The 27,946-nt window shown below is 45.7% G+C and overlaps 1 protein-coding gene across 1 annotated transcript in view; it reads left to right on the forward strand.

The window, feature by feature from the left end:
- Positions 1–27,946, forward strand: part of ZFR2 (zinc finger RNA binding protein 2) — a 379,518-nt gene that overhangs the window by 106,494 nt on the left and 245,078 nt on the right. The window contains exons 5-6 of the mRNA XM_077475662.1: positions 9,442–9,612; positions 24,228–24,399. Coding sequence (XP_077331788.1) covers positions 9,442–9,612; positions 24,228–24,399 — 343 coding nt within the window. The remainder of the gene's footprint in view (positions 1–9,441; positions 9,613–24,227; positions 24,400–27,946) is intronic.

Raw genomic sequence — 27,946 nt, forward strand, 5'->3', positions numbered from 1 at the left:
GGGATGCCCAGCTCAAGGCCTAAGAGACAAGCCTTGGGGTCCACCTGAAGGGGGGAGCCCATGTGATCGTGGAGAAATTGAACCACCTGGAGCCAAAAGGCCTGAACGTCTGGGCACGACCACACCAAATGATAGAAAGTGCACGGGAGACATCCACAGTGCGGACACCCTGGTTCCAGGGAAGGTTTGTATTTGCGAATTCTGGCCGGGGTAAGATATGATTTGTGTATGATGTACAGTTGAGTCAGTCTGTCCGTTATTCTGGGGGAAACTAACTTGACCCCATCTAAGATCTCCTCCCATGCCTCACTCTCAAGCGGACCCACATCTTCCTCCCACCGATATCTCGCCACCTCCGCAAGTCTGGCTACCGTCCGTCTCCTAAGATAGTCATATAGAGTGGAAATTAACTTCGTGGGCTCCTCCCCAATTATCACACCCACTACTGATAGTTCTTGGGGATCCGGGAATCCCCCCACAAATTGGGCCCGGAGGGCATGGGACAGCTGAGCATAATGAAAGGCCATGCACCGAGGGATCCCAAACTCACCCCGCAGCGCCTGGAAGCTACGTACCCCCAACGGGGTGACGACCTGATACAGGTACACCACCCCTCTGGAGGCCCACAGACCCGCCCCCGGCAATCCCCTAAGCTCCTCCAGCTGAGAATTAAGCCATAGGGGAGTATGGGAATGCACCCAATCTGCCCCCAACATCTTTTGCGCAATTGCCCATATCCGTCTATGCTGAAGCAGCAAAGGGGCGCGTCTCCGCGCCCTCCCATCGGGCCCCTTCCCCCAAAACAAAACCTGAAGGGGGGAGTGGGTGCAACTATGTGGCATGCCACACAGCAGTGCTTGGTACCTGACAGCGTCCATTTTGTGTAGATGAAAAAAGTGAGAGAGCTGGGCAGCGATGTAGTATGCATGGAAATCGGGGAGCGCAACTCCTCCCATGTTGGTAGGGTTCTTTAATACGTTCCATGCCAATTTATGCCTACCAGATCCCCAGATAAATGAATTAAGGATGGTATCTATGGTTTTAAAGCATTTGAGGGGGATAAGAGTGGGCGCCTGCCAAAATTTATAAAGGAACTTGGGCAGCAGAATCATTTTGGTTAAGTTTATTCTACCCATTACGCCGAGGGGAAGTCTGGCCCAGGACTGAGTTTTAGTTTTCAGATATAAAATCAGGGGTTCGATGTTTTGGACTATATAGTCGGAGGGTTCTCTGGTAATCTGAACTCCAAGGTATTGGATGGAAGACACCCTGCACAGTGGGAGTGTGGCCGCGTCGCGTTCCGGTGGAGATAGATCGATGGGGAGGATTAGTGACTTCGCCCAATTAATAGTAAGGCCCGAGTGTTTACCAAATTCAGTAATGGTATGGAGGGCAGCTCTCAGCGAGGGCCCCTCATCTTCCAGATAGAGGAGCATATCATCAGCGTACATGCTCACCGTCTCCGTGATGGGCCCCGCACGAAGGCCCCCAACTCGGGCACTTGACCTAAGGGATATAGCCACCGGCTCCACCGCTAGGGCATATAGAAGCGGGGACAGGGGGCATCCCTGCCTGGTCCCCCGCCCCAAAGGAAAAGGACCAGACAGGCAACCATTCACCGCCACCCGTGCCTCCGGGAAAAAAATAGAGGATCTTGACCCATTTCAAAAAATTCGGCCCAAACCCAAACCGGCCAAGGCGTTCCCACAAATACCCCCACTCCACAGAGTCAAATGCCTTGGCCGCGTCTAATGCCAGTACAACCCTGGAACCCCCATTGTCGTGGGAAGTCTGCAGGTTCATGTGAAGCCTGCGGATATTCATTGCCGTATTTTTACCCGGCATGAAACCCGTTTGGTCAGGGTGGATGAGGGACAAGATATGGGGACATAACCGAGATGCTAAAATTTTTGCTAATATCTTAATGTCCGTCTGTAACAGCGATATCGGGCGATATGAGTCGGGTCGGTTGGGATCTTTATTTGGTTTGGGAATAACTATAATTGTTGCTTGTCGTAGAGTGTCCGGGAGGGATTCTGACTCAAAAAGGTAATTATATAGATTTAGTAGCTCAGGGGCCAATACCTCAGAATAAGCCGCATAGAAATCCAGCGGCAAACCATCGTGTCCAGGCGCCTTGGATGTTGCCAAGGATGAGAGCGCCAGCTCAACCTCCTCCAGCTTGAGCGGAGCCTCCAGATCCGCGATCTGGGTCACCGACAGTTGGGGAAAGAGAACAGCCTGCAAAAAGTCCCGGGTCTCCTGAGGCGTGACCTCCACACGAGAGGTGTGGTGTAGAGATCAGCGTAGTAGGACCTGAACATCTCCGCAACGCTCTCCGGGTCAGAGACAGTAGTTCCCCGCTCATCCAGCAGCGACACCACTACCGGCGGCCTCGCATCCTGATGAGCAAGATACGCCAGCAATTTACCCGCTCTCTCACCCTGCTCAAAAATCCGTTGTTGCGTAAAAAAATGCTTTCTCCTAGCCTGTTCAAAGTGTAATTGGTCCAAAACACGAGTTTGGAGCCTGAGAGCCGAGGCGTTCTCCGCACTAGGGTGCAGTACAAACTCCCGGGTAACAGCCTCCAAGCGCTCTTCTGTCTGACTAAGTATAAGTTTAGAGGAGCCTTTTAACCTGTTGATGCGCCTGATCAGAGTGGAACGCGCATGAATCTTAAATGCCTCCCAGACACTGCCACCAGTCGCCGTTCCCCTATTAGCCGTAAAGAAATGAGTCCATTCTGCCGGCAGGTCCTCCTGTTCCCCCAGCGCCTTCAGCCAGAAGGGATTAAGGCGCCAGACCCGAGGTCCAGCCTGCTGGGCCAGCGTAAGGGTAGCCCAGCACGGAGCGGGATCTCGCATAGAACCCCGCGTCTTCCAAGTAAGGGAGGAGAACGCTGGACGTCAAAATGAAGTCTATGCGGGACATGGTAGAGTGCGTGGCCGAGAAGCATGTAAACGCCTGAGTCATGGGATATCTGTAACGCCACACATCAGTTAGTGAAAACTCCCTGAGTGTGCGGCTTAACCTAGACTCCGTCTGGGCCGGAGGCGCGGAACCACCCGGCAGTCTATCCATGTGCGGGTTAAGGGCTATATTAAAATCCCCAAGCCATATGGCGGGGATATTCGGGTGCTGAGCCATATATGAGAGTCCCTCAGACACAATAGTGGCAGAGTAGGGAGGTGGTATGTAGATTGCAAGAATTAGATAGCGTCTGCCTTGTATAGTGCACTGTAGAAAAACAAACTGGCCCTGGGGATCTGTTCGTAAATCAATCAACTGAAAATGCGCGGTTTTCGCTATGAGCAAGGACACTCCCCGGGAATAGGAGGTGTGGGTCGCATGGTACGCCCAGCCAACCCACGGTCTCTTAAGCGCCAGCTGAAGCCGGCCCGTAATATGAGTTTCCACAAGCACTATAACATCAGCTCTGTATGATTTAAGGCAAGTAAAAACGGCCGTTCGTTTAAGCTTATCCCTGATACCCCGGACGTTCCACGTCAGAAACTTGATCGGAACCATGAGAGATTAGTGCTAAGACCAGGTAGCAGACGGGGCAGACCGGACCCCAGAAGTGAGTCCCCCTCCTCGCCCTCCCCTCACCAACCACCCGCCTATCTGTAACCATAGAAATACATTGCACTGTACCATATATGCAGTAATCAACCAAGAAATAAACATAAACTCAAACCCCAAACACAACCCCCCTCCCCCCACCCAGCTCTCAGCCCCCCTAACTGGGCTGGAGCATATAGCCCCAAATTGCCAAACTATAGTCTGTATCCCCTGCATCGAAGGCGTCCAGCGCAACCTCCTCCCCGCGCCTGGATTATTCGATTCCGCGGGGGGACAGACTAGGCACATAACCATACACGGGGCGGTCACTCGCTGCATAAGGTTCAGGGAGTAGGCCGCCGGACAGGGCCGTAAAATAGGGGACACGGCCTCCGCCCCCGGTATCAATGTAGAGAGAAATCAGAGAAGAAGGGGAGACGAAACATTCCAAACACAGCACGGCAAACAGCTATGAGCAGAGGGAGGTGAACACAAGAGGGAAAGATGGGAGAAGAAGAACGGGAACACATACAAGTAACAGAACAGATGAAGAGCCTGCTTCTGGCCTAGGTAAAGTTATAGCACAGGGCCTGTTGGCCGTTGGGAGGCATAGGGACACAGCACCGAGTCCGCCAAATTCACATAGAGAGTCCCAGAGGAGAGGGAAGGAGGCAGAAATGAGGACATCCGAATGAATTGGGACAGTCTCAGTTTATGCAAAAGTACACAGGGCGAAACGGTCCATGGTAGTGGGTACAGCCAAACAAGTCCACAGGTGTCAGTAGGTCGCCGTACGAGAACAGTCAGTGTAGCCCAGGTACCATCCGGGAAGGCCGTACTCCCAGCAGCAAGGATACAGTCTAGGGAAGGAAGCCAGAAGCAGCGGCATAGGGTAGAGCAGCTTACCATCACAAAACATCATGTGAAAGCATCCGCTAGGCTCGGCGATTCATATCAGCCTCCCTTCTCTCCAGCCACTCCACTGCCTGCGTCGGGTCATCAAAGAAGTGCGCTCGGTCTTCTCCCAGAACTCGGAGTCTTGCCGGGTACATCATCGCATATTTGAGGTGGTGGGTGCGCAGACACTGCTTGCTTAGTTTAAATGCCATACCTGTATGCCATGCGTGGCACTCCTATTATAGGTGATCATTCTTGCCCTGCCTAAAAGCTAGGATAACTTTTTTTTTTTTTTTTCTAAGCTTAAGGCCGCGTACACACGCGGGGACTGTTCGCTCAACTTTGTCTGCTGAACAGTGTTTCAGCGGACAGTCCGCTCGTGTGTGGGCTTTCAGCGGACAGTTTCAGCGAACAGTCTGCTGAACAAAGTTTTTCGGAAGTCTGCTGCCGTTACCGAGATATCCCTCTTCAAAAAACGACGTATATTTAGATGAGGAGGTCCATAAGTGGTTAAAGCAGAGTTTGAGTCTCCTGTGGAAAAAAAATCAGCAGCTACAAAAACTGTAGCTGCTGGCTTTTAAAAAAAAAAAGCTACTCACCTGTCCCATGATCCAGTGGTGTGCTCACTGCAGTTGGTCTCACCCGCTGTCTTCTTTCCTCTGCACCGGCATCTTCACTATGGGCACTCGGCTGTGACAGCTTGTAACTTTACAGGCGGGTGCCCTACTGCGCATGTGCGAGCGCCGCTGCGCTTCGTGAATGGTGGATGCAGTCTTCTAGGACCTATCACGTGTCCCAGAAGACTGGGGGGGCGGAGAGAAGGGAACTTCCGTTCTGATCACCTAGACGGCGGATGGAGAAAAAGTGGCAGTTGGGTACCCACTACCCCAACTCCCCCACCCCTTCCGCCGCTCCTCAAAAGTGCCAATTGTTCAAGAGGAGCAGGGGACGAGTCCTTAAAGTGGAACTTCCCCTTTTGGGTAGAGCTCTGCTTTAAAAAGGTTTCAGTTATGTTTCCCCTTGCCTTCCTTTTTCTCCAGGCCATGGGTGGCAATTTAGTTTTCCAATGAAGACAAAAAGTTGAGATAAAATTAACTAAGGGTGGACCAACATCCCAATAATGTAGGAAAAAAGGAAGGTTCCCCCTTGCAGGACTTTAAAGGCCCTGGTCGGTGTATAAGGACGCCAAGTAATACAAAATGTAGGAAAGTTATAGAAAAATAGATACCTTTTTTTTAACAAATGGTAAAAACACATAACTGACATGTAACAAGCAAAATAAAAAGTGGCTTGTATGCGTTAGAAACCAGCAACACAATGGTGTTCTTTTGCTTGTTGCACGTCAATTATATGTTTTTACCATTTGTTAAAATACATTTATCTTTTTTTCTATAACTTTCCTACAATTTGTATCACTTGGCTTTGTTACCTTGCTTTTTTCATTAATTTTTACAATAGGATCCATAAAAAACTTGGACTGTTGTAGAGGGCCGAACTTCTGCTCAATATAATTTTGTACCTGGGAAGGTAAGTAGGTATGTAAAAATATAGAGCACAAACATCTGGCACTAAGAATAATAGATATAGCTGTTCATGATATAGGTCTCTTTCAGATGGGCGGTGGGAGGGTGGTAAAAACTGCTGACTGATGCATGGTTTTGCCACTCCACTGCTGCCCACCTGAAATCTAAAATAACAGCCTAATTGAGCTGTTCACATGCTGCAGCATTTTTAAATTGGGCTGCATAGTTTGCACGTGATTGCTGCTCGCTAGTGTGGCATTATAGAGTTAAATCAGGTGGAGAGACGGCTATCTAGCACCTCCTCACTGCCTGTCAAATCCCCTTTACATTAAGATCCTCCATTTGACACCACAGTCCCCCCTTCACAATAGTGTCCTCTGTCCCAGTACTGTACTCGGCACCCCTTCATATCAGCACCTTCATAATAGTGCCCCTCTACCCCTTCACATCAACCTTTCCCCACTGTATTGTCCTCTGTTATGCCCCCACACAATAATGTCATCTTCTCTTGTGCCCACACAGTAATTATTATTATTATACAGGATGTATACAGCACCGACAGTTAACACAGAACTTTACAACATTAGGGCAGACAGTACAATTGCAATACAAGTCAATACAGGGGGTCAGAGAGCCCTGCTCGTTAGCGCTTACATTCAGTAATGTCCTTTGCCCCCCCCCCCCCCAAACTCAGTTCAACAACAAACTGAAATCTTTTAGGTGGAAGTGAAAATAAAATATGGTTGCATAAGTGTGCACACCCTTAAACTAGTACTTTGTTGAAGCACCTTTTGATTTTTATTACAGCGCTTAGTCTTGTTGGGTATGCGTCTACCAGCATGACGCTTCTTGACTTTTGCAACTCTTATTTGCAAAAACACTTCAAATCTGTCAAATTGCGAGGGCATCTCCTGTGCACAGCCCTCTTCAGATCACCCGCTCGTGGGACATCCTTAAATGGAAGGTGGAGGGGCACAAGTTCTATAGCATCCACCAGCTCCGTGGTGTCATCATGCAGGAGTGGAAGAGGATTCTGGCAACCTGTGAAGCTCTGATGAATGGACACATGAAATATGTACACTTTGGGTCCAATTTGGACATTTTCACTTAGGAGTGTACTCACACTTGTTGCCAGCGGACATTAATGGCTGTGTTGTTTTGAAGGGACAGCAAATTTACACAGGTATACAAGTTGTACACTCACTACTTTATATTGTAGCAAAGTGTCATTTCTTCAGTGTTATGACATGAAATGATATAATAAAATATGTACAAAAATGTGAGGGGTGTACTCACTTTTCTGAGACACTGTGTGTGTGTTTGTGTGTGTGTTTGTGTTTGTGTGTGTGTGTGTGTGTGTATATATGTGTTATATATCTCTAATACACATACTATATTACAAAAAGCATTGGGACGCGTGTCTTTACACACACACACACACACACACACACACACACACACACACACACACACACACACACACACACACACACACACACACACACACACACATATATATACACTATATTGTCAAAAGTATTGGGATGCCTGCCTTTACATGCACACAAACTTTAATGGCATCCCAATCTTAGTCCGCAGGGTTCAATATTGAGTTGGCCCACCCTTTGCAGCTATAACGGCTTCAACTCTTCTGAAAAGGCTGTACACAAGGTTTAGGAGTGTCTATGGGAATGTTTGACCATCCTTCCAGAAGTGCATATGTGAGGTCAGGCACTGATGTGAATGAGAAGGCCTGGCTCGCAGGCTCGTGATTTGCCACTGGAGGGTTTAGGTCTAGAGACATGCTTGGCTAGACAATCACCTTTACCCTCAACTTCTTTAGCAAGGCAGTGGTCATCTTGGAGATGTGTTTGGGGTCGTTATCATGTTGGAATACTGCCCTGCGACCCAGTCTCCGAAGGGAGAGGATCATGCTCTGCTTCGGTATGTCACAGTACATGTTGGGGTTCATGGTTCCCTCAGTGAACTGTAGCTCCTAAGTGCCCGGCAGCACTCATGAAGCCCCAGACCATGACACTCCCACCACCGTGCTTGACTGACTGATTTGTACTCCTCCTCCTGGTTCCCAGCGCACACGTCTCATCAGACCACAGGACATGATTCAAGTAATCCATGTCTTTAGTCTGCTCATCTTCAGCAAACTGTTTGCAGGCTTTCTTGTGCATCATCTTTAGAAAAGCCTTTCTTCTGGGATGACAGCCATGCAGACCAATTTGATGCAGTGTGCGGCTCATGGTCTGAGCACTGACAAGCTGACCCTCCACCCCTTCAACCTCTGCAGCAATGCTGGCAGCAATGATACGTCCCAAAGACAACCTCTGAATATGACGCTGAGCAAGTGCACTCAACTTCTTTGGTTGACCATGGCAAGCTTGTTCTGAGTGGAACCTGTCCTGTTAAACCGCTGTATGGTCCCCGTGCTGCAGCACAGTTTCAGGGTCTTGGCAGTCGTCTTATAGTCTATGCAATCTTTATGTAGAGCAACAATCCTATTTTTCAGATCCTCAGAGAGTTCTTTGCTATGAGGTGCCATGCTGAACTTCCAGTGACCAGTATGAGAGAGTGAGAGAGAAGATGCCAAATTTCACACCTGCTCTCCACTCACACCTGGGACCTTGTAACACTAACAAATCACATGACGCAGGAGAGGGAAAATGGCTAATTGGGCCCAATTTGGACATTTTCACTTATGGATGTACTCACTTTTGCTGTCAGTGGTTTAGACATTAATGGCTGTGTTGAGTTATTTTGAGGGGACAGCAAATTTACACTGTTATACAAGCTGTACAAAGTGTGGAAAGTGTCATTTCTTCAGTGTTGTCACATGAAACAATATTATAAAATATTTACAAAAATGTAAGAGGTGTACTCACTTTTGTGAGATACTGTATTACACACCCGAAGCAAGATGTAGATCAGCCCCCAGAAGAGGAAGAAAAGTTTGGGAAGTAGATTAGTAACCATAGTCGCCCAAATACACGTGGATAGGTGGCCCATAGCCAACACTACAGACTAGAAGTAACCAGTGAAAATACATATAGCCAAAAGTAATCAAAAATGACCTTTATGTTAAGTGATACAACAAAGATCCGAGTGTACAGTAGCCCCACCAACCAGAGAAAACAAGCAAAACCATGGGAGTGTGTGACGTCACAAAGCAGGTGATATATATACTAACAATATGGCTAAGGGTGACTCCCAACATCACACCAGCGCACACAGAGTGCGGCTCTCAATAATACGCTGTTACTTTTTTTTTTTTGAGTATATATTGCGGTTTACCCAATGTGAGCTATGCCTCTCAAAGACCCACCCACTCCTAGCACCAAGCCTCAGTTTAGGCAGGTTTCTCATTTAAAGTCCCAAACTCCCCTCTTTTTTGCAATTTGTAATGCATAAATGTTCCTATTATTTAGTTGTAATTGTTTTCTACTTTTAGACATATAAAGAGCATTTAGAGGGACAAAAGCACAAAAAAAAAGAACTTTCAGTCACCGCCCAGATTCCTGCAAGAGGTACACAAACACAATTGCAGTGTCAGCTCTGTGATATTTCTTGTACTGGACCAGATGCCTATGCTGCACACATTAAAGGCGTCAAGCATCAAAAGGTAATCCTGTAAGACAGAGTTTTGCTTTATCTTTTTTATGTATCTTCATACAATACTATTAGTACACCTAGAAATTTCTAAACCGTTTGTTTTAAAAAAATGCAATTAAAGTTCAAAAGATAAAAAACAGTATTTTTTCTGCATTTGAGTTTCAGCCAATAGCACTGTGTTTTTTTTTTTTTTTTGTCATTTAACCACTTCAGCCCTGGAAGAATTTACCACCTTCCTGACCAGAGCACTTTTTGCGATTCAGCACTGTTGCTTTAATTGACAATTACGCGGTCCTGCGACGTGACTCCCAAACAAAATTGACGTCCTTTTTTCCCCACAAATAGAACTGTCTTTTGGTGGTATTTGATCACCTCTACGGTGTTTTTATTTTTTGCGCTATAAACCAAAAAAAGCAACAATTTTGAAAAAAACACATTATTTTTTACTTTTTGCTAGAATATCCCCTAAAAAGATATATAAAAATATTTTTTTCCTCAGTTTAGGCCGATATGCATTCTTCATCTTTTTGGTAAAAAAAAAATCGCAGTAAGCGATTAGTGATTGGTTTGCGCAAAAGTTATAGCATTTACAAAATAGGGGATAGTTTTATGGCATTTTTATTAATGTGTTTTTTTTTTTTGTTTTTTTTAAATGGCGGCGCTCAGCAATTTTTATCGTGACTGTGACATAATGGGGAACACATCGGACATTTTTGTCACATTTTTGGGACCATTGTCATTTTATACAGCAATCAGTGCTATACAAATGCACCGATTCCTGTGTAAATGACATTGGCAGTGAAGGGGTTAACCACTAGGTAGCAGTGTATGGGTTCAGTGTGTCCTAGGGGTGGGTTTATAACTGGGGGGCCGTGGCTGTGTGTGACACGTTACTGATCTCTGCTCTGATCACAGGGAGCAGAGATCCGTGACACTGTCACTAGGCGGAATGGGGAGATGCTTGTTTTCATTAGCATCTCCCCGTTCATCCTCCCTGTGAGGCGATCATGGGTATCCCCGCGCGATAGTCCGCGGGACGCGTGACCTGACTCGCGGAGCTTGCCGTGTGCTCGCCTGCTGGCCGCCTCTTAAAGAGCGCACACACACAGCATTGGTTAAAACAGTATTAAAACCCAAACCAAAAATGTAATATATTGCAGCTTACCAGTCATTAGATGTGGTGTCTGCATTAGTTTTATTTTTTTAGGACTTTTCCCCTCTGTTTTCACTTGGTAATCTGGCCAGTGACACATCTCCTGTATTGGTGTCCCCACTCTGGATGTTGTGGCGCCTTTGTACAGCAGCGTTGTCAGTTTGGGGGGGAAGGGGAGTGTTAGATGTACCGCTGCTTATAAACTTGGGGAGAGTTGGACCTCTGAAGAGCGGCGGATCCCTTACCTCCATTTCGCTGCACAAACTGGTTGTCCTTCGCCAGAAAACGAACGGTGACCAAAAACGAACGGCGTCCATGCGGCATGCTGGACATCCATTCCGGGTATCGCAACGAACGTGCATGCGTCCGAGAAGGAGCATCTGCGTTCCAACAAAACGGAAGTGACGCAGCTTCCGACGGAACCTCCTAATCAGGGGGTGCCTGGAGTCAAGGTTTCAGTCTCCAGTGGCAGCGTGTGGCTTTTTGTGCGCCCAGAGCCTGTGTAGATCCAGCAGAGGCTGTGACAACACTAAGGAGCCATGGAGGGCACTGCAGCAGTTCAGGCGGTCGTCTCCGGTTCTTCTGGCACCGGCACCTCTCAGGTAAGCATGGTGAGGGCAGACCATGGCTTACTCTGGGAGGGGGTAAGGTCTTGTGAGCAATGCCATTCCCCGGGTGGGGAACCACAGGTGAGGGGGGGGGGCACTTTTCTCCTTCCCCCAGAGTACAGGGGTGGTGGGGGTAGGGAATGGGATATTACGGTTTATCTTCTGACTTTTCATTTGCTTTCAGGGTAAAGGACAGGACAGATCTCAGATACAGCCTCCCATGAGAAAGTGTGCCGTTTGTGGGACAAAACTCGGTCCCAATTGGGAGAAAACACTTTGCCCGAATGTGCCAATAATTTAACTTGGGATGATTCCATGACAGAGTGTCATAAGATCCTTACGTCCGTAAAAAACTAAATTGCATCCACCTTTAAATCATTTCGAGGAATGATGGATAGGATACAGGGTCCCTCTGTGCCCTTATCTAGAGCGCCAAGTTTACCCTCCCTATCTGAACCCAGTCAGGAGGATGGGGAAGATAGGGGGAAGGAGCCCAGATCGCTTACTACTTCTCAAATAGATTCATGGTCTGATTCTGATGAAGAGGAAGATTGCTCCAGAGGGTCCAGGTACAAATTGACATTGGACGATGTGGGGGACTTATTAAAAGTGAGCTATGACACTCTAGAGATCAGAAAGGAGTCGGCTTTCTAGGCATGACCTCATGTATCAGGGGGTCTCTGCCCAAAAATCTAGAGTTTTCCCCGTGCATAAATCCTCTAGTGGAAGCTATCTTGCTGGAGTGGGAGCACCCTGAGAGGAGACCGTTAGTTTCCGGCAGTCTCAAACGTAGATTCCCCTTTAAAAAGGACGTGGCCCAGCCTTGGATCAAGGTACCGAAGTTGGGTGCACCGCTAGCGAAGGTTTCCAAAAAGACTATTGATCGATGATCTGGGATCCCTTAAGGACCCCATGGACAAAAGGGGTGATGTGCTGCTAAAGTGGCCTTGGGATGCCTCCTCTATTGCGCTCAAACCTGCCCTTGCAGCGTTGGAATGCTGGTTAACTCAGTTGCAGTCTCACATTTCTGCAGGAACGTCTCGACAATAGCTGCTAAAATATTTTCCTTTTCATTGTTTAAAGCAGTTGGGTTCCTAGCCAACGCTTCTGTGGAGTTGGTAAAGCTAGCGGCCAGGTCTGCAGCTTTGGTTTGGTTTGGCATTGTGGATTACCTTTTTCAGGCGATCCCTTTTTGGTCCTGGGCTCCTGGAGCGTACCCAGGACAAAAAGAAAGCCTTTCCAGAGAAAAAGAAGCCTGGGGGCAGACGTCTTTTTTGAGGGTTTAGGCAACAGACTCGGCAGGAGAGAGAGGGTCGGCCTAAAAAACACTGGATGGGTCACAAGGGTTGTGGCAGAGGAGGAATACTATTCAGTCCTCCTCAAACCACGCCAAAGTCCCAGTGACTCTTGTGCTCCGGTGGGACAAAGGTTGGAGGATTTCCTCCCACAATGGACCAACGCAACTTCAAGTCCGTTTATATTAGAAATAATAGAAAACGGCTACAAGCTGGCGTTCAGTGCCATTCCCCCACCTACCTTCTTAGTAATCCAGTTACCTAGAGACCAGGAGAAGGCAGAAGCTCTGAGTCTACTGTTGGAAGGTTTGTTAGATCAACAGGTCGTCAGCAGAGTACCAGATGCGGAACGCGGACAGGGGGTGTATTCCAATGTGTTCGTAGTTCGAAAGCCATCAGGCAAGTTCAGGTTGATTCTCAATCTCAGGCCCCTGAACAGGTTTATCACGTACAAGTGTCAGATGGAGTCTATCTTCATGATAACGAAACTCCTGTTTCCTGATTGCTATATGGCGATGATCGGCCTCAGGGATGCATATTTGCATGTGCCAATACAGCGGGAATTCCAGAAATTCCTCAGACTTGCAGGCAGGGTGAACTTGGAAATACTCCACTTCCAATTCAGGGCACTTCCGTTTGGCCTAGCATCCTCTCCCAGAATTTTTAGAAAGGTCCTGGCAGAAGCCCTAGCTCCACTGCGCGTCAGGGCCATTACAGTGATCCCATATTTGGACGATCTTCTGTTTGTCGCCCAGTCTTACCAGCAGCTAGAAGAGAATCTACAGGAGGCGCAACACTTCCTGCGTTCTCTTGGTTGGTTGATCAATCTCGACAAATCCCAGCTGATCCCAACCCAGGAAGTACTGTACCTGGGTTACAGAATCTCCTCAGTAGAGAGGAAGGCTTTTCTCCCATCAGAAAAGACGGAGAAGATCTGTGCGGCTTCAGACCAATCAGGAAGCCCAGGTCAGATGTCATGAGAGTGATAGGGTTAATAACATCCTGTTTTCCAGCAGTCCACCAGCGCCCGTTGCAGGCTCTCCTTCTGCAGCACTGAGATGGCAGCCAGAAGGGTTTGGATCAACCTATGCTGATATGCACCAGAGTCAAAAGGTGTCAGGAACCATGAAACAGATAGAGACAGAAGTACAATCAAATCACACTTGTTTATTAATAAAAATAAAAAGGTAAATAGAAAAAAAGCATAGTCAAGCATAGCCAGAGTCCAGTAGCCAGATCGGGTAGTCAGCCAATCCAAAGTTCATAAACCAGATCGGGTAATCAGCCAGTCCAGACGTCAGGGATCCAAGGAGAGCAACTGCAAGCAGGATAGAAGCCAGGAGGGATGTCGGCAAGCCAGTCTTGAAACAAACAGCAGGAGATGGTTTTTAGTGATGTGACCAACGCGAAGGCAAATGAAAGAGTGAGGTGGAAGGCTTTAAATAGGCAGGTCAGACTAGCATCATCGGGAACAGCTGGTAACTGTGGAAAGAGAAGAGAGCAGGCAATTAGCTGACAGCTGAGCGGCCAGCCCAGAGAAGGAAGGGCTAAGCCAGCCCTGACAGTACCCCCCCCCCCCCATGACCCCTCTCCCTCGGAGAGCCACCGAGCTTGAGGGGAAACAGTCTATGGAACTCGCGGAGGAGGACAGGGGCATGTACGTCAGAGGATGAAACCCAGGAGCGTTCCTCCGGACTGTACCCCTTCCAATGCACCAGGTACTGTATGCGCCCATGGAACCTACGGGAGTCAACAATGGATTGTACCTCATACTCCTCATGGTTCTCAACCTGAATAGGGGGAGGGCGTGTCTCCAAGATGGTAAATCAGTTACAGACCAACGGTTTTGATAAGGAGACATGAAACATATTTGAGATGCGCATACTAGGAGGAAGGTCCAACGTGTAAGCTACTGGGTTAATCCTGTGAAGGATGCGTAAAGGCCCAATAAACCGAGGGAACACGAAGCCAGAGGTTGCGAGATGACAGCCAGACCCTGTCCCCAACCTGGTAGGAGAGTGCAGGCAGGCGTCTACGGTCAGCATGGAGTCTGCACCTATCGTTAGCATGACGCAAAGCCTCTTGGACTTGTACCCAAGGGGAACGAAGACCACGGAGATGCTCCTGTAACGCAGGAATACTCTGCGGAACAAACGAGTCAGGCAACATGGAAGGTTGGAAACCATAAATTGCCATAAATGGAGACAATCGGGAGGCAGAATTCAAGGCACTGTTGTGAGCAAACTCTGCCCAAGGTAATAGGTCAGACAAGTTGTTATGATGGTCAGAAATATAGCAACGTAGGAATTGCTCCAAGGACTGATTGGCTCGTTCTGTGGCCCCATTAGACTGCGGGTGATACGCAGAAGAGAACGCAAGCTGGATTCCCAACTGCACAAAAGGCTCGCCAGAACCGGGAGACAAACTGACTGTCCCTATCCGAGACAATCACCTTGGGTAGCCCATGTAAGCGAAAGATCTCCAGAGCAAAAATGGAAGCCAGTTCCTTAGAGGTGGGCAACTTCTTAAGTGGAAAACAATGACACATCTTTGAGAACCGGTCAACCACCATAAGGATAACAGTGTTGCCTTGGGAGTTGGGCAGTTCCACAATGAAATCCATAGACAGGTGAGTCCAGGGCCTCTCTCCATTGGGTAAGGGCTGTAGGAGGCCCACTGGAAGGTGTCGTGGAGTCTTACTCTGAGCACACACGGGACAGACAGCTATGAAGGCAGTAACATCAGCCCGTAGACTAGGCCACCAGAATTGTTGGGAGATGGCCCAAATGAGTTGATTCTTCCCAGGATGGCCAGCTGCCTTGGGAGAATGGTAAGTCTGGAGCACTGCAGTACGGAGACTCTCTGGGACAAAGCAGCGGTCACAAGGTTTATCAGGAGGAGCATGGACCTGAGCAGCAAGAATTTTGTCACCCAAAAAAGTAAGACTGGTGCGAACCGTAGCCAAGATACGATCAGGAGGAATCATAGGAACCGGAACCGACTCTGACTTGGAAGTGGAGGAAAATTGTTGTGACAAGGCATCAGCCCTTACATTCTTAGTACCAGGTAAGAATGAGAAAATGTAATTAAAGCTCGACAAGAAAAGAGCCCATCGCGCCCTTCTGGGAGAGAGTCGCTTAGCCTCAGACAAGAATGTAAGATTCTTGGTCAGTAAGAATAAGAATGGGCACAGTGGTACCTTCAAGGAGATGTCTCCATTCTTTCAGGGCTAAAATGATCGCCAACAGCTCTCTGTCACCAATCTCATAATTGCATTCAGCAGGTGACAATTTCTTGGAAAAGTAACCACACGGATTCATAGCGCTCTCAGAGTTAGGACATTGAGACAGAAGGGTGCCAACTCCAGTCTCGGAAGCATCAACTTCTAGGATAAAAGGCAACGTAGGATCAGGATGTGCCAACACAGGAGCAGAAACAAAGGCAGCCTTGAGAGTCTCAAAGGCCTTAATGGACTCCGGAGACCAACACTGTGGGTTACCATCCTTTCTGGTCAAATCAGTCAGAGGCTTCACCAGAGACGAGAAGTTACGAATAAACTTCCAATAGTAGTTGGCAAAGCCCAGGAAACGCTGCAGAGGACGTAAACCCACGGGTTGAGGCCACTGTACGACTGCCGACAGTTTCTCTGGGTCCATCGAAAAACCAGCAGTGGAAATAACATAGCCCAGGAATGCAACCTGTTCACGATGGAACTCGCACTTCTCCAGTTTACAATAGAGATTGTTCTCCCTTAGTTTCTGAAGTACACGACAGACATCTGTGTGGTGGCTCTCCAGGGACTTGGAAAATATGAGGATATCATCGAGATAAACCACAACACACAATTACAACAAATCTCGTTAATAAGTTTCTGGAAAACTGCCGGGGCGTTATAAAGGCCAAAAGGCATTACCAGGTATTCATAATGGCCTGTTCTGGTATTAAATGCAGTTTTCCACTCGTCGCCCTCCTTAATGCGCACGATATTGTATGCCCCTCTCAGGTCAAGCTTTGTGAAAACCGTTGCTCCTTTGAGGCGGTCAAATAATTCTGTAATCAATGGAATCGGGTAGGCATTCTTAATCGTGACACGATTGAGACCCCTATAATCTATACAAGGTCTCAGTTCACCGCTCTTCTTTTTCACAAAGAAGAAACCAGCACCAGCAGGAGACGAGGACTTGCGGATGAAACCTCGAGAGAGTGCATCAGCAACTACTCCTCCATGGCCTTATCCTCCAAGACCGACAAAGGGTAAACTCGGCCACGAGGAGGTATGGCACCAGGTTGAAGATCAATTGTGCAATCGTAAGGCCGGTGTGGAGGCAAACTACCGGCTTGATCTTCATCAAAGACATTGCCAAAATCACGGTACTCCTCTGGCAGGGAGGGGAGTGAAGTGGTGCACAGGACCTTTTGATACCTTCAGGAAGCATGTCTCACTGCATTGTGGTGACCAGGAGAGAACCTCAGCATGGAGCCAATCAAGAAGGGTTGTGCCTCTGTAACCAACGGAACCGTCTCATGAGTCACATGGGCAGGCTGTGAAGGTCTCCCGTCAAGAGCCTCAATGGCAAGTGGAGTGTCACGCAGCTGCAGCGGAATCGAGTGTTGCAAAACAAATGCAGCATCAATGAACCGGCCTGCAGCCCCTAAGTCGATTAGTGCCTGTATCTCGATGGACGACTCAGCCCAAGAAAGGGTGACCAAAACAGGGGCTTATTCTTTTGGATAACTGGGGACGAAACAATGCCACCTAACCTCAAGGTTCGGGCGTTCCCTGGACGGGTAGGACAAGACTTCAAATAGTGACCTGCCTGGCCACAGTAAAGGCACAATCTCTCCCTCCTCCTAAAGGCCACTCATCCGTGGAGAGACGCGTGAAGCCCAGGTGCATGGGTTCATCTTCACTGACCAACTCTGTACCAGGAGGTATGGGAGGTGAGGGAGGCATGGGTGGGACTACAAAGCTCGGAGGCAAACCTACAGGAGGCTTCAGCAAGTGCTCCTTAAGAGAGAGTCTTTCTCAGAGTCTGGAGTCGGAGGATGGCAAACGAGATCTAGCTCTCCAACTCAGTGGGTATATCTCGGGCTGCTATCTCATCCTAGATGGAATCCGAGAGACCATGAGAAAAAGCAGCCACAAGGGCCTCGTTGTTCCAAGCAACCTCTGCTGCCAGAGTACGGAATTCAATGGTGTAGTCGGCAACATTTCTCGTACTCTGTTTGATGGACATGAGGCACTTGGCAGCAGAAGCGGAGCGTGCGGGAACGTTAAAACCCATTTTTAAAGGAGGCCACAAACTGAGGGTAACCCAAGACAACAGGTTTTTGTGTCTCCCATAGAGGGTTAGCCCAGGCCAAGGCTCTGTCAGAAAGCAAAGATATCAAGAAACCTACTTTGCTTCTTTCCTTGGGAAACGCCTGGGGCAGCATTTCGAAGTATATCTCGACCTGATTGAGAAACCCTCTGCATTGAACTGGATCGCTCCCAAATCGCTGGGGAAGCGGAGCAGAACCAGACATACCTCTTATAGAGGTAATACTCGAGGTGGGTTCCTGCACAGAGACTGGCTCAGCCGCAGGGACGGCCTGCGACTCAGGTTGTACCGGAGCAGCCACTGTGGGGGATTCCAGGTGAGCCGTGCAATTCAAGAGCGTTTGTAACGCCAAGGCAAATTGATCCATGCAGTGATCTTGCTCATCCAATCTGGAAAAAATATTACCAACAAGTGGATTGACTGTATCTTCTGAATTCAGTTCCTTCATTACTGTCAGGAACCATGAAACAGACCGAGACAGAAGTACAATCAAATCACACTTGTTTGTTAATAATAATAAAAAGGTAAATAGAAAAAAGCATAGTCAAGCATAGCCAGAGTCCAGTAGCCAGATCGGGTAGTCAGCCAGTCCAGATGTCAGGGATCCGAGGAGAGCAACTACAAGCAGAATAGAAGCCAGGAGGGATGTCATCAAGCCAGTCTTGAAACAAACAGCAGGGGATGGTTCCTAGTGATGTGACCAACGCGAAGGCAAATGAACGAGTGAGCTGGAAGGCTTTAAATGGGCAGGTCAGACGAGTATCATCGGGAACAACTGGTAACTGGAAAGAGAAGAGAGCGGGCAATTAGCTGACAGCTGAGCGGCCAGCCCAGAGAAGGAAGGGCTAAGCCAGCCCTGACAAAGGGACACTGTGGTGGTGGCCTACCAGTAACAAGTTGGACAAGGGTCTGTTGTGGTTAAGACCAGCAGTTCTGGTGCTGACAACAGACGCCAGCTCTTTCGGCTGGGGCGCACACCTGGAAAAGGATCTGGCTCAAGGATCCTGGTCTCAGGTGGATGCCAAACGGACCTCAAATCAGAGGGAATTACTGGCATTGCAGAAGGCAATAGTAGCCTTCCAGCAAAGAATATGGGACAGCATTTCCAAGTAAGGTCGGACAGTGCGGCTGCTGACGCATATATAAACAAGCAGGGGGAACCAGGAGCCCTGCATTGCAGATGATAGCAGGAGAAATTTAAGCTTGGGCCGAATCTAACCTAGCTTCGCTGTCAGCGGTTCATTTAAAGGGGGCTCAGAACCCTCTGGTGGACTTTCTCAGTCGTCCGTGTGTGAAACAGGACGAATAGTCACTCAACCAGGAAGTGTTCGAGCAGGTTGTGAGGACCTGGGGCATACCAGAAGTAGATTTGTTTGCCTCAGAAAGCAACAAGAAGGTTGCTCAGTTCTTCTCCCATCGAGCCAGAGGGATAGATGCCTTCGCCAATGCATGGCACTTCAACCTGTGCAATGCTAGAGCTTTTCGGCGGTTCTTGCGGAAACTGAAGGGGAAGGCCTGGAGGACCCCCTTTTAACCATTTGGGTGAATGTGTTTCCTGTCCTGGAGGGAGGAGCCCTTTTGTCTCAGAGGCTGTCCTGGAAGACTCCTAGAAAGAGTTATCAGGAAGTCTAACTCCTAAAGGTTATACATAAAAGCTGATCATTGTAGGCACCACTGTCGGTATTAAATGGTTTGCCCCAACTCTCTTACTGCTAAATCTGCAAGAGAGCATGTTCTTTTGAAAAACAGACGTACTGACAAGATCACAAGGTGAAAATAAGATAAAGAGAGCATAAAAAAGAAAAGTAATGCAGGCACCACATCTAAGAATTGGTAAGCTACAAAATGTTTGCTTTTGGGGTTCAATACCGCTTTAATGCATGCCCTCTGTAGTCGAAGAACTGACACTTCCTGTGAAGAAACAATATAGACCACAATCCCTGAGTCTTAGTCTAGTGACCTTCAGGTACGAGCCAATCCATTAGATCTGACACAGCAGGCAGAGCATTTAACAGAGATCACCATGCAGTATTTATTCACAATTGTATTCCCACATTTGTGATGCAGTCAAGAAAATGGTGAGGCATGGATTGTGACATGGAACAAGACGTTGCTTTTCCCTCAAGCTAATAGTGAAAAGATAGATTAATATATGGACATAGGGGAATCAGTTGGGCATGACAGTACAAACTGCAGCCACAACATGTGAGCCCATCATAACAAGGAAAGCCAAACAAACAACATAAGAAATATAACTTAACACAACGAATTTGCTATAATACAACTATAAATATAATATATCTAGTTAAAACAACAATAACATTTGAAAGTGTACAATGCCTTTAAGGTAAACTATATATTATTTTTGACTTTTTTTCATCTCTCATTGATGATCATTGCTGAAATGAGATCATTTAATCGCAAATCCCTATTTAACCCGGGTAGGTATGCACTGCAGAGGTCCATCAAATGTACTAACTCGTCTGCAATCTTCCTCCAACTCCAGCTCCAGAGGTAACACTCACAAAACAATAATTAAAATGCCCCCTCATGGTGTAATATTTCCACAAACAAACATATCCTTTAACCAAAAATGGAGTAACAGTGCACAAAATTCCATTGCCCCCTTTAGGATAAGCATCAGCTCCTAAAATATGCATAGCTTCTGGTTCTGGGCGTGATGACGTCCCATGGCCTCACCACTGACATATTTCATCACGTTATCAATGCCTTTATCAAAGGAACTGTATGCTCTGGTTTTAAGTGCTCCTTTCTTGTGAGTGTTACTCCATTTTTAGTTAAATAAAGGTGGTGGTTGTGGAAATATTGCACTATGAGAGGCATTTATATTCTCTTTTGGTGGGTGTTAGTGTTACATTTACCTTAACAGGGTGTGGATCAAACATTGAGGTAAGCAGTTGGTATTAATGAAGGTGGTACACGTTATGCACCGATACTTTGAAGCATGCACGGCAAGACTGCATTATATAATATGATGGAAGATTTTTTTTTTTTTTTTTTTTTTTAGAAAATACAAGTAATTGTGTTTTGCACATTTGGATATTGCAAGAAAAATATTTACTTCAAATAATCAGTTACACTACTTTGTTGCTGGTTGCACAGGACTTTATTAACTCACTGCAATTATTATATCTATGAGATTGCACAGGTATTCAAATTATTGTGCACCGCTTTTTGATATAACATATACATAGTGTATGTTTAATAATTATTTTGTTCTTTGAATGCAGCTTTGCTTCAGATAAACTTCAACTGGGTATATTGCCATCTGCAGGAGTAGGATGAAAGGTGCATAAAAATAAGACAAGCCAGAAGGTAGCCCCTCGGAGGCTAAAACCCCCCCCCCCCCCTACAGCTGTGGACGAAAGCAGTTATTAACCTAGCATCTAGGAGTTACAACTTAGATTTTACCTCTGTGAAGTCTCAAGGTTTTTTTTTTCTATTTCTGGAAGTGTTTTACTGGCTTGGTGAGGTTATATAATATAGATCCTGGTAGTACCCCCAGTTGCAGTCATCAAGCACACTTGGTTTCTTGCTATGTGCGGTTCAGCTGCAATGGCCTGGTTTTTAACAGCCTACAGGGTTTTTACCCGGGGGGGGGGGGGGGGGGACACACACACATCAGTGATCAGCCTGGTAGTCTTTTACGCTGTCAGTGCTGAGGTTAGCAGTAAAGCATACAGTATATTTGGTCTTGGAGGGAAGCCTGGCCCAGGAAGTGATTTCAGAGATTTATTCAAATCTTCTCGCAGTGCCTAAGGAGAACAGAATTTGTCCTGTTCTGAATCTCAAAACCTTAAATATTTGTCAAGATGCAAAAGGTCAAGTCAAAGTCGTTGCAGACAGTAGTGATGTCCCTGCATCATGAGTATTTTCTGCCATATATAGCATGCCCATGTACCCATTTGCTGTGGGGAACCAGTGGTCCTTACACTTTGTGATAGGGTGGGAGCACTACCAATTTGTAGCCTTGCCCTTCAGCCTAGTTACCTGCTCCTCAATTGTTTATCAAAATGTTGGTGCCAGTCTTAGCTGCGTTGAGGTTAAAAGGGATACCAATATCTGGACGTCCTTATATTGCAGGTAGAGTCTCTTTCAGAACTAACGTCCAGCCTGTTGTCACCATTCGCAAACGAAGGGGGTTTGGGTGGCTCCTGAACCTCAAGAAATCCTGACTGTTTTTGTCACTTATAGTGAAAAAATATATAATCAGCGGAATAATCAATATATAATGTAATTAGCCTACTAATTGGCTTCATGTGATTTCTTCCCACGCCAATTAGTGTATCCACATGTGACTGTCACTATATCAAACAAAACAAAATCTAGTGTAGCGCAACCATAAACAAATACAAATAAAACAGGTCCAAATATAACAAAATTCCACCGTTGCAACTTTCAGTGACTGTTCATAAATTTCCAATGACTTCAGTGACCATCACCTTTAGCTGGAATGCCTGCTCACTTCCAAAAGTTGACCCCACTACAGAGACCTTTTCAGGACATTTTCTCCTTCCACATGATTGTTGATATGCATGTTTTTCACATTTGTGTGTGAGTATTTTATCCCTAAGTTACAGTTTTTATAAATGTTATTAGCAGAGACAGCACTATGGTTTGCCTTTGTTTTATATGGCCACAGATGACTGAATGAGATCCCCGGGAGGAGGGCTATGTTCTCTAGGTGAGGATTCATGTTCCCGAAAAATCCTGAGAGATATTGCACTAAGCGTGTATGACTCTGCAGTGGGGACTACATAGTGAGAACCCAAGAGTAGGTGTGTCTTGTCCAGGAACACCAGGAGGAAGAGTTGTTTTCCCAAGGCATCCTGAGAGATGGATATAATGGCAGGCGTGTGACACTGTAGTGGGATCAACTTTTGGAGGTGAGCAGGCATTCTAGCTGGATGTGGTGGTCACTGGAAATTTATGAATGGTCACAAAGTTGCTCAACGGTGAAATTTTGTTATATTTGCACTTATTTTACTTGTATTTGTTTATGGTTGCGCTACACTATATTTTTGTTTTGTTTCTGTCACTTGCCTATAATATAGCTTCAGATTCACCTACTGTACTTGTGCAGGTGGTCGTTTATTTCCCAGGGTATTGTTTTTCATTGTAGCATCTTTTGAGGTGATTCTCTATGTAAAACTTCCCTCCAGAAATATTCAGCAGTGGGATCATGTCTCAGTGGAAGTCTCCCACAAAGTTTTTTTGTTTTCATAGTAGGTAAGGTTGAATAAAGACAATATTCCAATAAATCCAATTCAACCTGTGTAGGTGTATATGTTTCATTGTCGATTTAATGCTTTCCCATATCCCTGTTGTGTTCACTAAGGTGCATGTCCAAGAGTCTTTTAAAACTATCAATACTCCCCGCTGACACCACCAATTGTGGAAGAGAGTTCCACACCCCCTATGTATCTTAAGGTTAAATTGCTTCTCCTCCAATCTCATTGTGTGGCCCCATATTCTCTAACATGCCAAGACTGAAAAGTTTTCTTCCTACACTGGGATCACCATTGATATTTGTATATGGCTATCATATCTCCTCTCAAGCATCTCTTCTCCAGGGACAATACATTTAGTGCTTGTAGTTATTAGTCGTAATTGAAGTCCTCCAGTCCGCTTATTCATGTAGTTGCCCTTCTCTGGACTCTCCCCAGCACCAGCACATCCTTCCTGAGGACTAGTTCTTGCTGAACCAGCCGAGATTCAAACCACCTATGGGCTGCTTTAGATTTTCTGTTTTATTTATTTGCTCACCCCATTTTGGCACTGCTTTGGAACATTCCAGTTGTTGATACAAAAAAAAAAAAAATACTGTTTTTTTTTTTAAAGAATAGCTGTGTCCTCCAATGAACATTTTCTCTGTGTTCTATGGAGGACACCCCTCAATTGAGGACACCCCTCAATCTTGCTGCTGCCTGTTTGTGGTTATTTTTGTTCTTATGTGCACTGTGTCACGTAACAGACTTGTCCATAGCTGTAGAAGAGTGTTTTGGCCACCAGCGTTAGTCGCACCATGGGCTCTCTTAATCCACTAAGTATCCTACTCCTGCATGTGGCGATATACCTAGTTGATTATCTATAGCAGAGATGAGTTCTCCAATGAACATAGAGAAAATAATTTTTCAGTGAGTAAAAAAAAAAATCCAGTTTTTGTGTGCTTTACTCAGGGTTAACCCAAGCATAGTTTCTCACTTGCTTTTCTTATGCTTTTACAGGTTGTGAAATTGCACACTAGATTAGGAAAGCCAATTCCTGACACAGAGCCTGTCGTAACACACACATCTGGACCACCCAGCAAATCCCCAACATTCACTTCCACTGGAATGCAAAACCTAGAAAATTCACAGTCCCTTGAATATTCCGCCAACTCTGAGTCATTTCCTACAGGTAAGTGTCAACATATAAAATCCAATAGTTTCCATTTAAATCTTAATTATTTTAAACTTGAATGATTTGAACTTCTTTATATGATGAAAAAAATACATGTTCAATTCAAAGCTATACATTTATGGCCAAAAATATTGGCACCTCTGCATTTTTGGCAGAAGACATGCCCCACTTCGCCCAGAAAATTGTTGCAATTACAAATATGTAGGCATTCTCATGTTTAGTTCTTTTGTTTTTATTGGTATGACAACACAAGTGGAGAGTGAAAAGGCCAAATCTAACACATTCCAATCAAAACTCCAAAAATAGACTGGCCAAAATTATGACGCCTTCTCAAAATTGTAAGAATTAATTGCATTATAAGTTTGTGATACTCCTTAATTTCTAATTTAAACTGGCCTGTAATAATTAACAGGTGCTGACAATATAGAAATCACACCAGCAACTAGTTAAAATTGTGAAAAATTTACTCAACCTTTCTGTTGTGTGTCTGTGTGCCACATGGAGAAGAGAAAAAGTGGCAAAGAATTGTCTGAGCATTTGAGATGACAAATGGTGGAAAAGCATGGACTATCTCGAGGTCACAAGTCCATCTCCAGAGATCTTAAAGCGTAGTCCCAGCTGGACCCATGTTTATTAAGTCAGCAGCTACGAAAAGTGTAGCTGCTGACTTTTATTAAACACACACCTGTCCCATGGTCCAGTGATGCGGCCACCCGAAGCCTTCGTTCTCTCCCTCACTTGTCTGCCATGCTGGCATGGCAAGTGTGGGCACCCGGCTGTGACAGCTTGCGGCTTCACAGCCGGGTACACGCTGTACATACACAAGTCGCACTGTGCTTCCTGACTGATGTGTCGTCCCAGAAGATTGGAGAGAAGGGGAGAGGAGGAGTCATCTAGGTGGCAAATGTGGCGTATCAGGGAGTCATACCTTAAAGCAGAAGTTCCACTTTTGGGTGGAACTACGCTTTAAGGTTCCTGTGTCCACTGTGCACAACATTGTTTAGAAGTTTTATGGCACTGTAGCTAATCTTCCTGGACGTGGACGAAAGAAAAAAAAATTGGTCAAAGATTGCAATGAAGGATTGTTCCAATGGTGGATAAAGAACCTCGATCAACTTCCAGACACATTCAAGCTTACCTTTTAGGCACAGGGTACAACTGTGTCAGCATACAACAAAAATTTTAGGCCCACGGGACTTTTAATGAATCGTTCCTCCGACATAATATATATATAAAAATATGAAAAATGTATTGACATACATGTAAAAACAAAACCGAATGCAAAAATGTAATAAACATCAATACATATATAATGTTCGACTTTGATCAAAAAACCTTTCCATGGAACCTATGTAGTCCATGTGGATGACCACCGTGCTATCTGAAGATAAAGGACACATGTAAATATGAAGAATAAAAAATATGTAACAAAGCATATATATATATATATATATATATATATATATATATATATATATATATATATAATTTTTTTCAAATACACATATGCACTGTAAAATTGATATGCCTAAAATCTGACACAGAAAAGAACTTACAATTTTTTGCAAGATGCTAGCCGCCTTCCACCAAAATGGTGGTTAGGTGCATGAATAAATAGAAGTCGGATGTATATTAAATATATCTAATGACAGAAGCCAGAAAAGATTGCTGCCAGAAGGCCCACAATTCTTTCAGCGGGAGCTGTGGAGGGACAGGGAGATGAGGGAAAGATGGCTGTGCTCTCAGCAAGGAGCCCAAATGGTGGGTGTCGGATCCAACCAGGAGAAAGATGACCCACACCTGAAATAATCAATTGTATTAATGAATGAAAGAATATGTGCCAATCAACGGCAATAAATATAGTTTGAAACAAAATGTGAAGATGGGGAAAAAAGGGCAAAAATTTGAGGAAAGTAGCTTCATTAATATGTGCAATGTGTAAATGTGAGAGATAATGAATGACTGCATCCAATAATAATAATAAATATGTTGCAAAAATAAATTGGCCCTAGTGATTAAAATTATATGAAACCATATGGTTTATTAAGTGGTAACTGGTGAGTAATGATATGTGGATGATTGCCATATATTTTGTGAAGTGTAAGTGGTAATGTTAGAATGGCAGTGAAAATAAATTCAATAATGCACTGTGACTGGTGTAACAACAAAGAAAAAATGCCATAACGTAAAGTGAGTGAGAACCCCCCACAAACCTGCCAAGCAAAACCAATATGAATCAAAGTTGGCCAACCAGACAAGGCGGAAATAAATAGTCTTAAAACACCATAATCCACCACAAAATGCAATAATTACCCTCGGGGTAAGAAGCAAAGATATCCGGCGGTCAAATAACCAGATGAGTGGAACGTTGCTGAGAGGTGCTGGGCACAAAGGCTGCCAAAAACCGGGAGGATTGCAGCTCCCGGATGAAGAAACTGGAAAGGATCTGAAATGGCAAAAAAAAAGAGAGAAAAAGGGGGATTAATATCTACAAATACTATCATGCATAAAACTGACTACAATATCAAAACACAATACCTAACATAGGTTGCACAGTGTTTGTTATAACAATGAAAAAGAAAAAATTATATATCAAACATTAAAGAAAAACCTAAGGTGACCTCAACTTTCAGACAAATTTTAAGCTGACCTTTTAAGCAGTTGTGTCAGCTCACTCTATACATTGCCATCTTTATGAAAATGGATGCTATGATAGGAGACCCATGAGGACCCCACTGCTGACATTGAAGTATAAAAAAGCCAGATTGGAGTTTGCCAAAACTTACCTGAGGTAGCCAAAATCCTTTTGGTAGAATGTGCTGTGGACAGACTAAACAAAATTACAGCTTTTTGATAAAGCCCATCATTCTACTGTTTTTAGAAAAATAAATGAAGCCTTTTAAAGAAAAGAATACCTTAACTACAGTCAAACATGGTGGAGGGTCACTGATGTTTTGGCGTTGCTTTGCTGCTTCAGACACTTGCCCATGTGCATGACATTATGAAATCGGAAGACTACCAATGAATTCTGTGGTGCAATGTAGTGCCTAGTTTCAGAAAGTTGGGTCTCTGTCAGAGGTCATGGGTCTTGTGCCGCATACACACGGTCGGAGAATCCGTCGGATTGCGTCTTATCAGACCGTTTCGTCAGATAATCCGACTGTGTGTGGTATGCATCGGACTGATTCCGTCCGAGTCTCCGTCGGACCCAATTTTCCAACATGTTGGAAATATTTCCCGACCAACTGGGCCGGTTGGACGTAATCCGATCATGTGTAGAGAATTTTGATCGGACCAAGTGCCACGCATGCTCAGATCAAATTCCTACATCAAAGCTATTGGCTACTAGCCTTAATGTAGTCCCATCGTAACGAAATTACGTCATCACGTTCTGAAAGATCTGATTTTTCGACAACTTAGTCCGACCGTGTGTATGCAACAGTTTCGGACACAATCCGTCAGACTAAATCTGACAGACAAAATCCGACGGATTTGGTAGTGGAAATCTCCTACCGTGTGTACGTGGGCTTACAGCAAGGCAATG

Source organism: Lithobates pipiens, unplaced genomic scaffold (genome assembly GCF_037356315.1).
Source record: "Lithobates pipiens isolate NorthernLeopardFrog02 unplaced genomic scaffold, aLitPip1_a1.2 Scaffold_13, whole genome shotgun sequence".
NCBI lineage: Eukaryota > Metazoa > Chordata > Amphibia > Anura > Ranidae > Lithobates > Lithobates pipiens.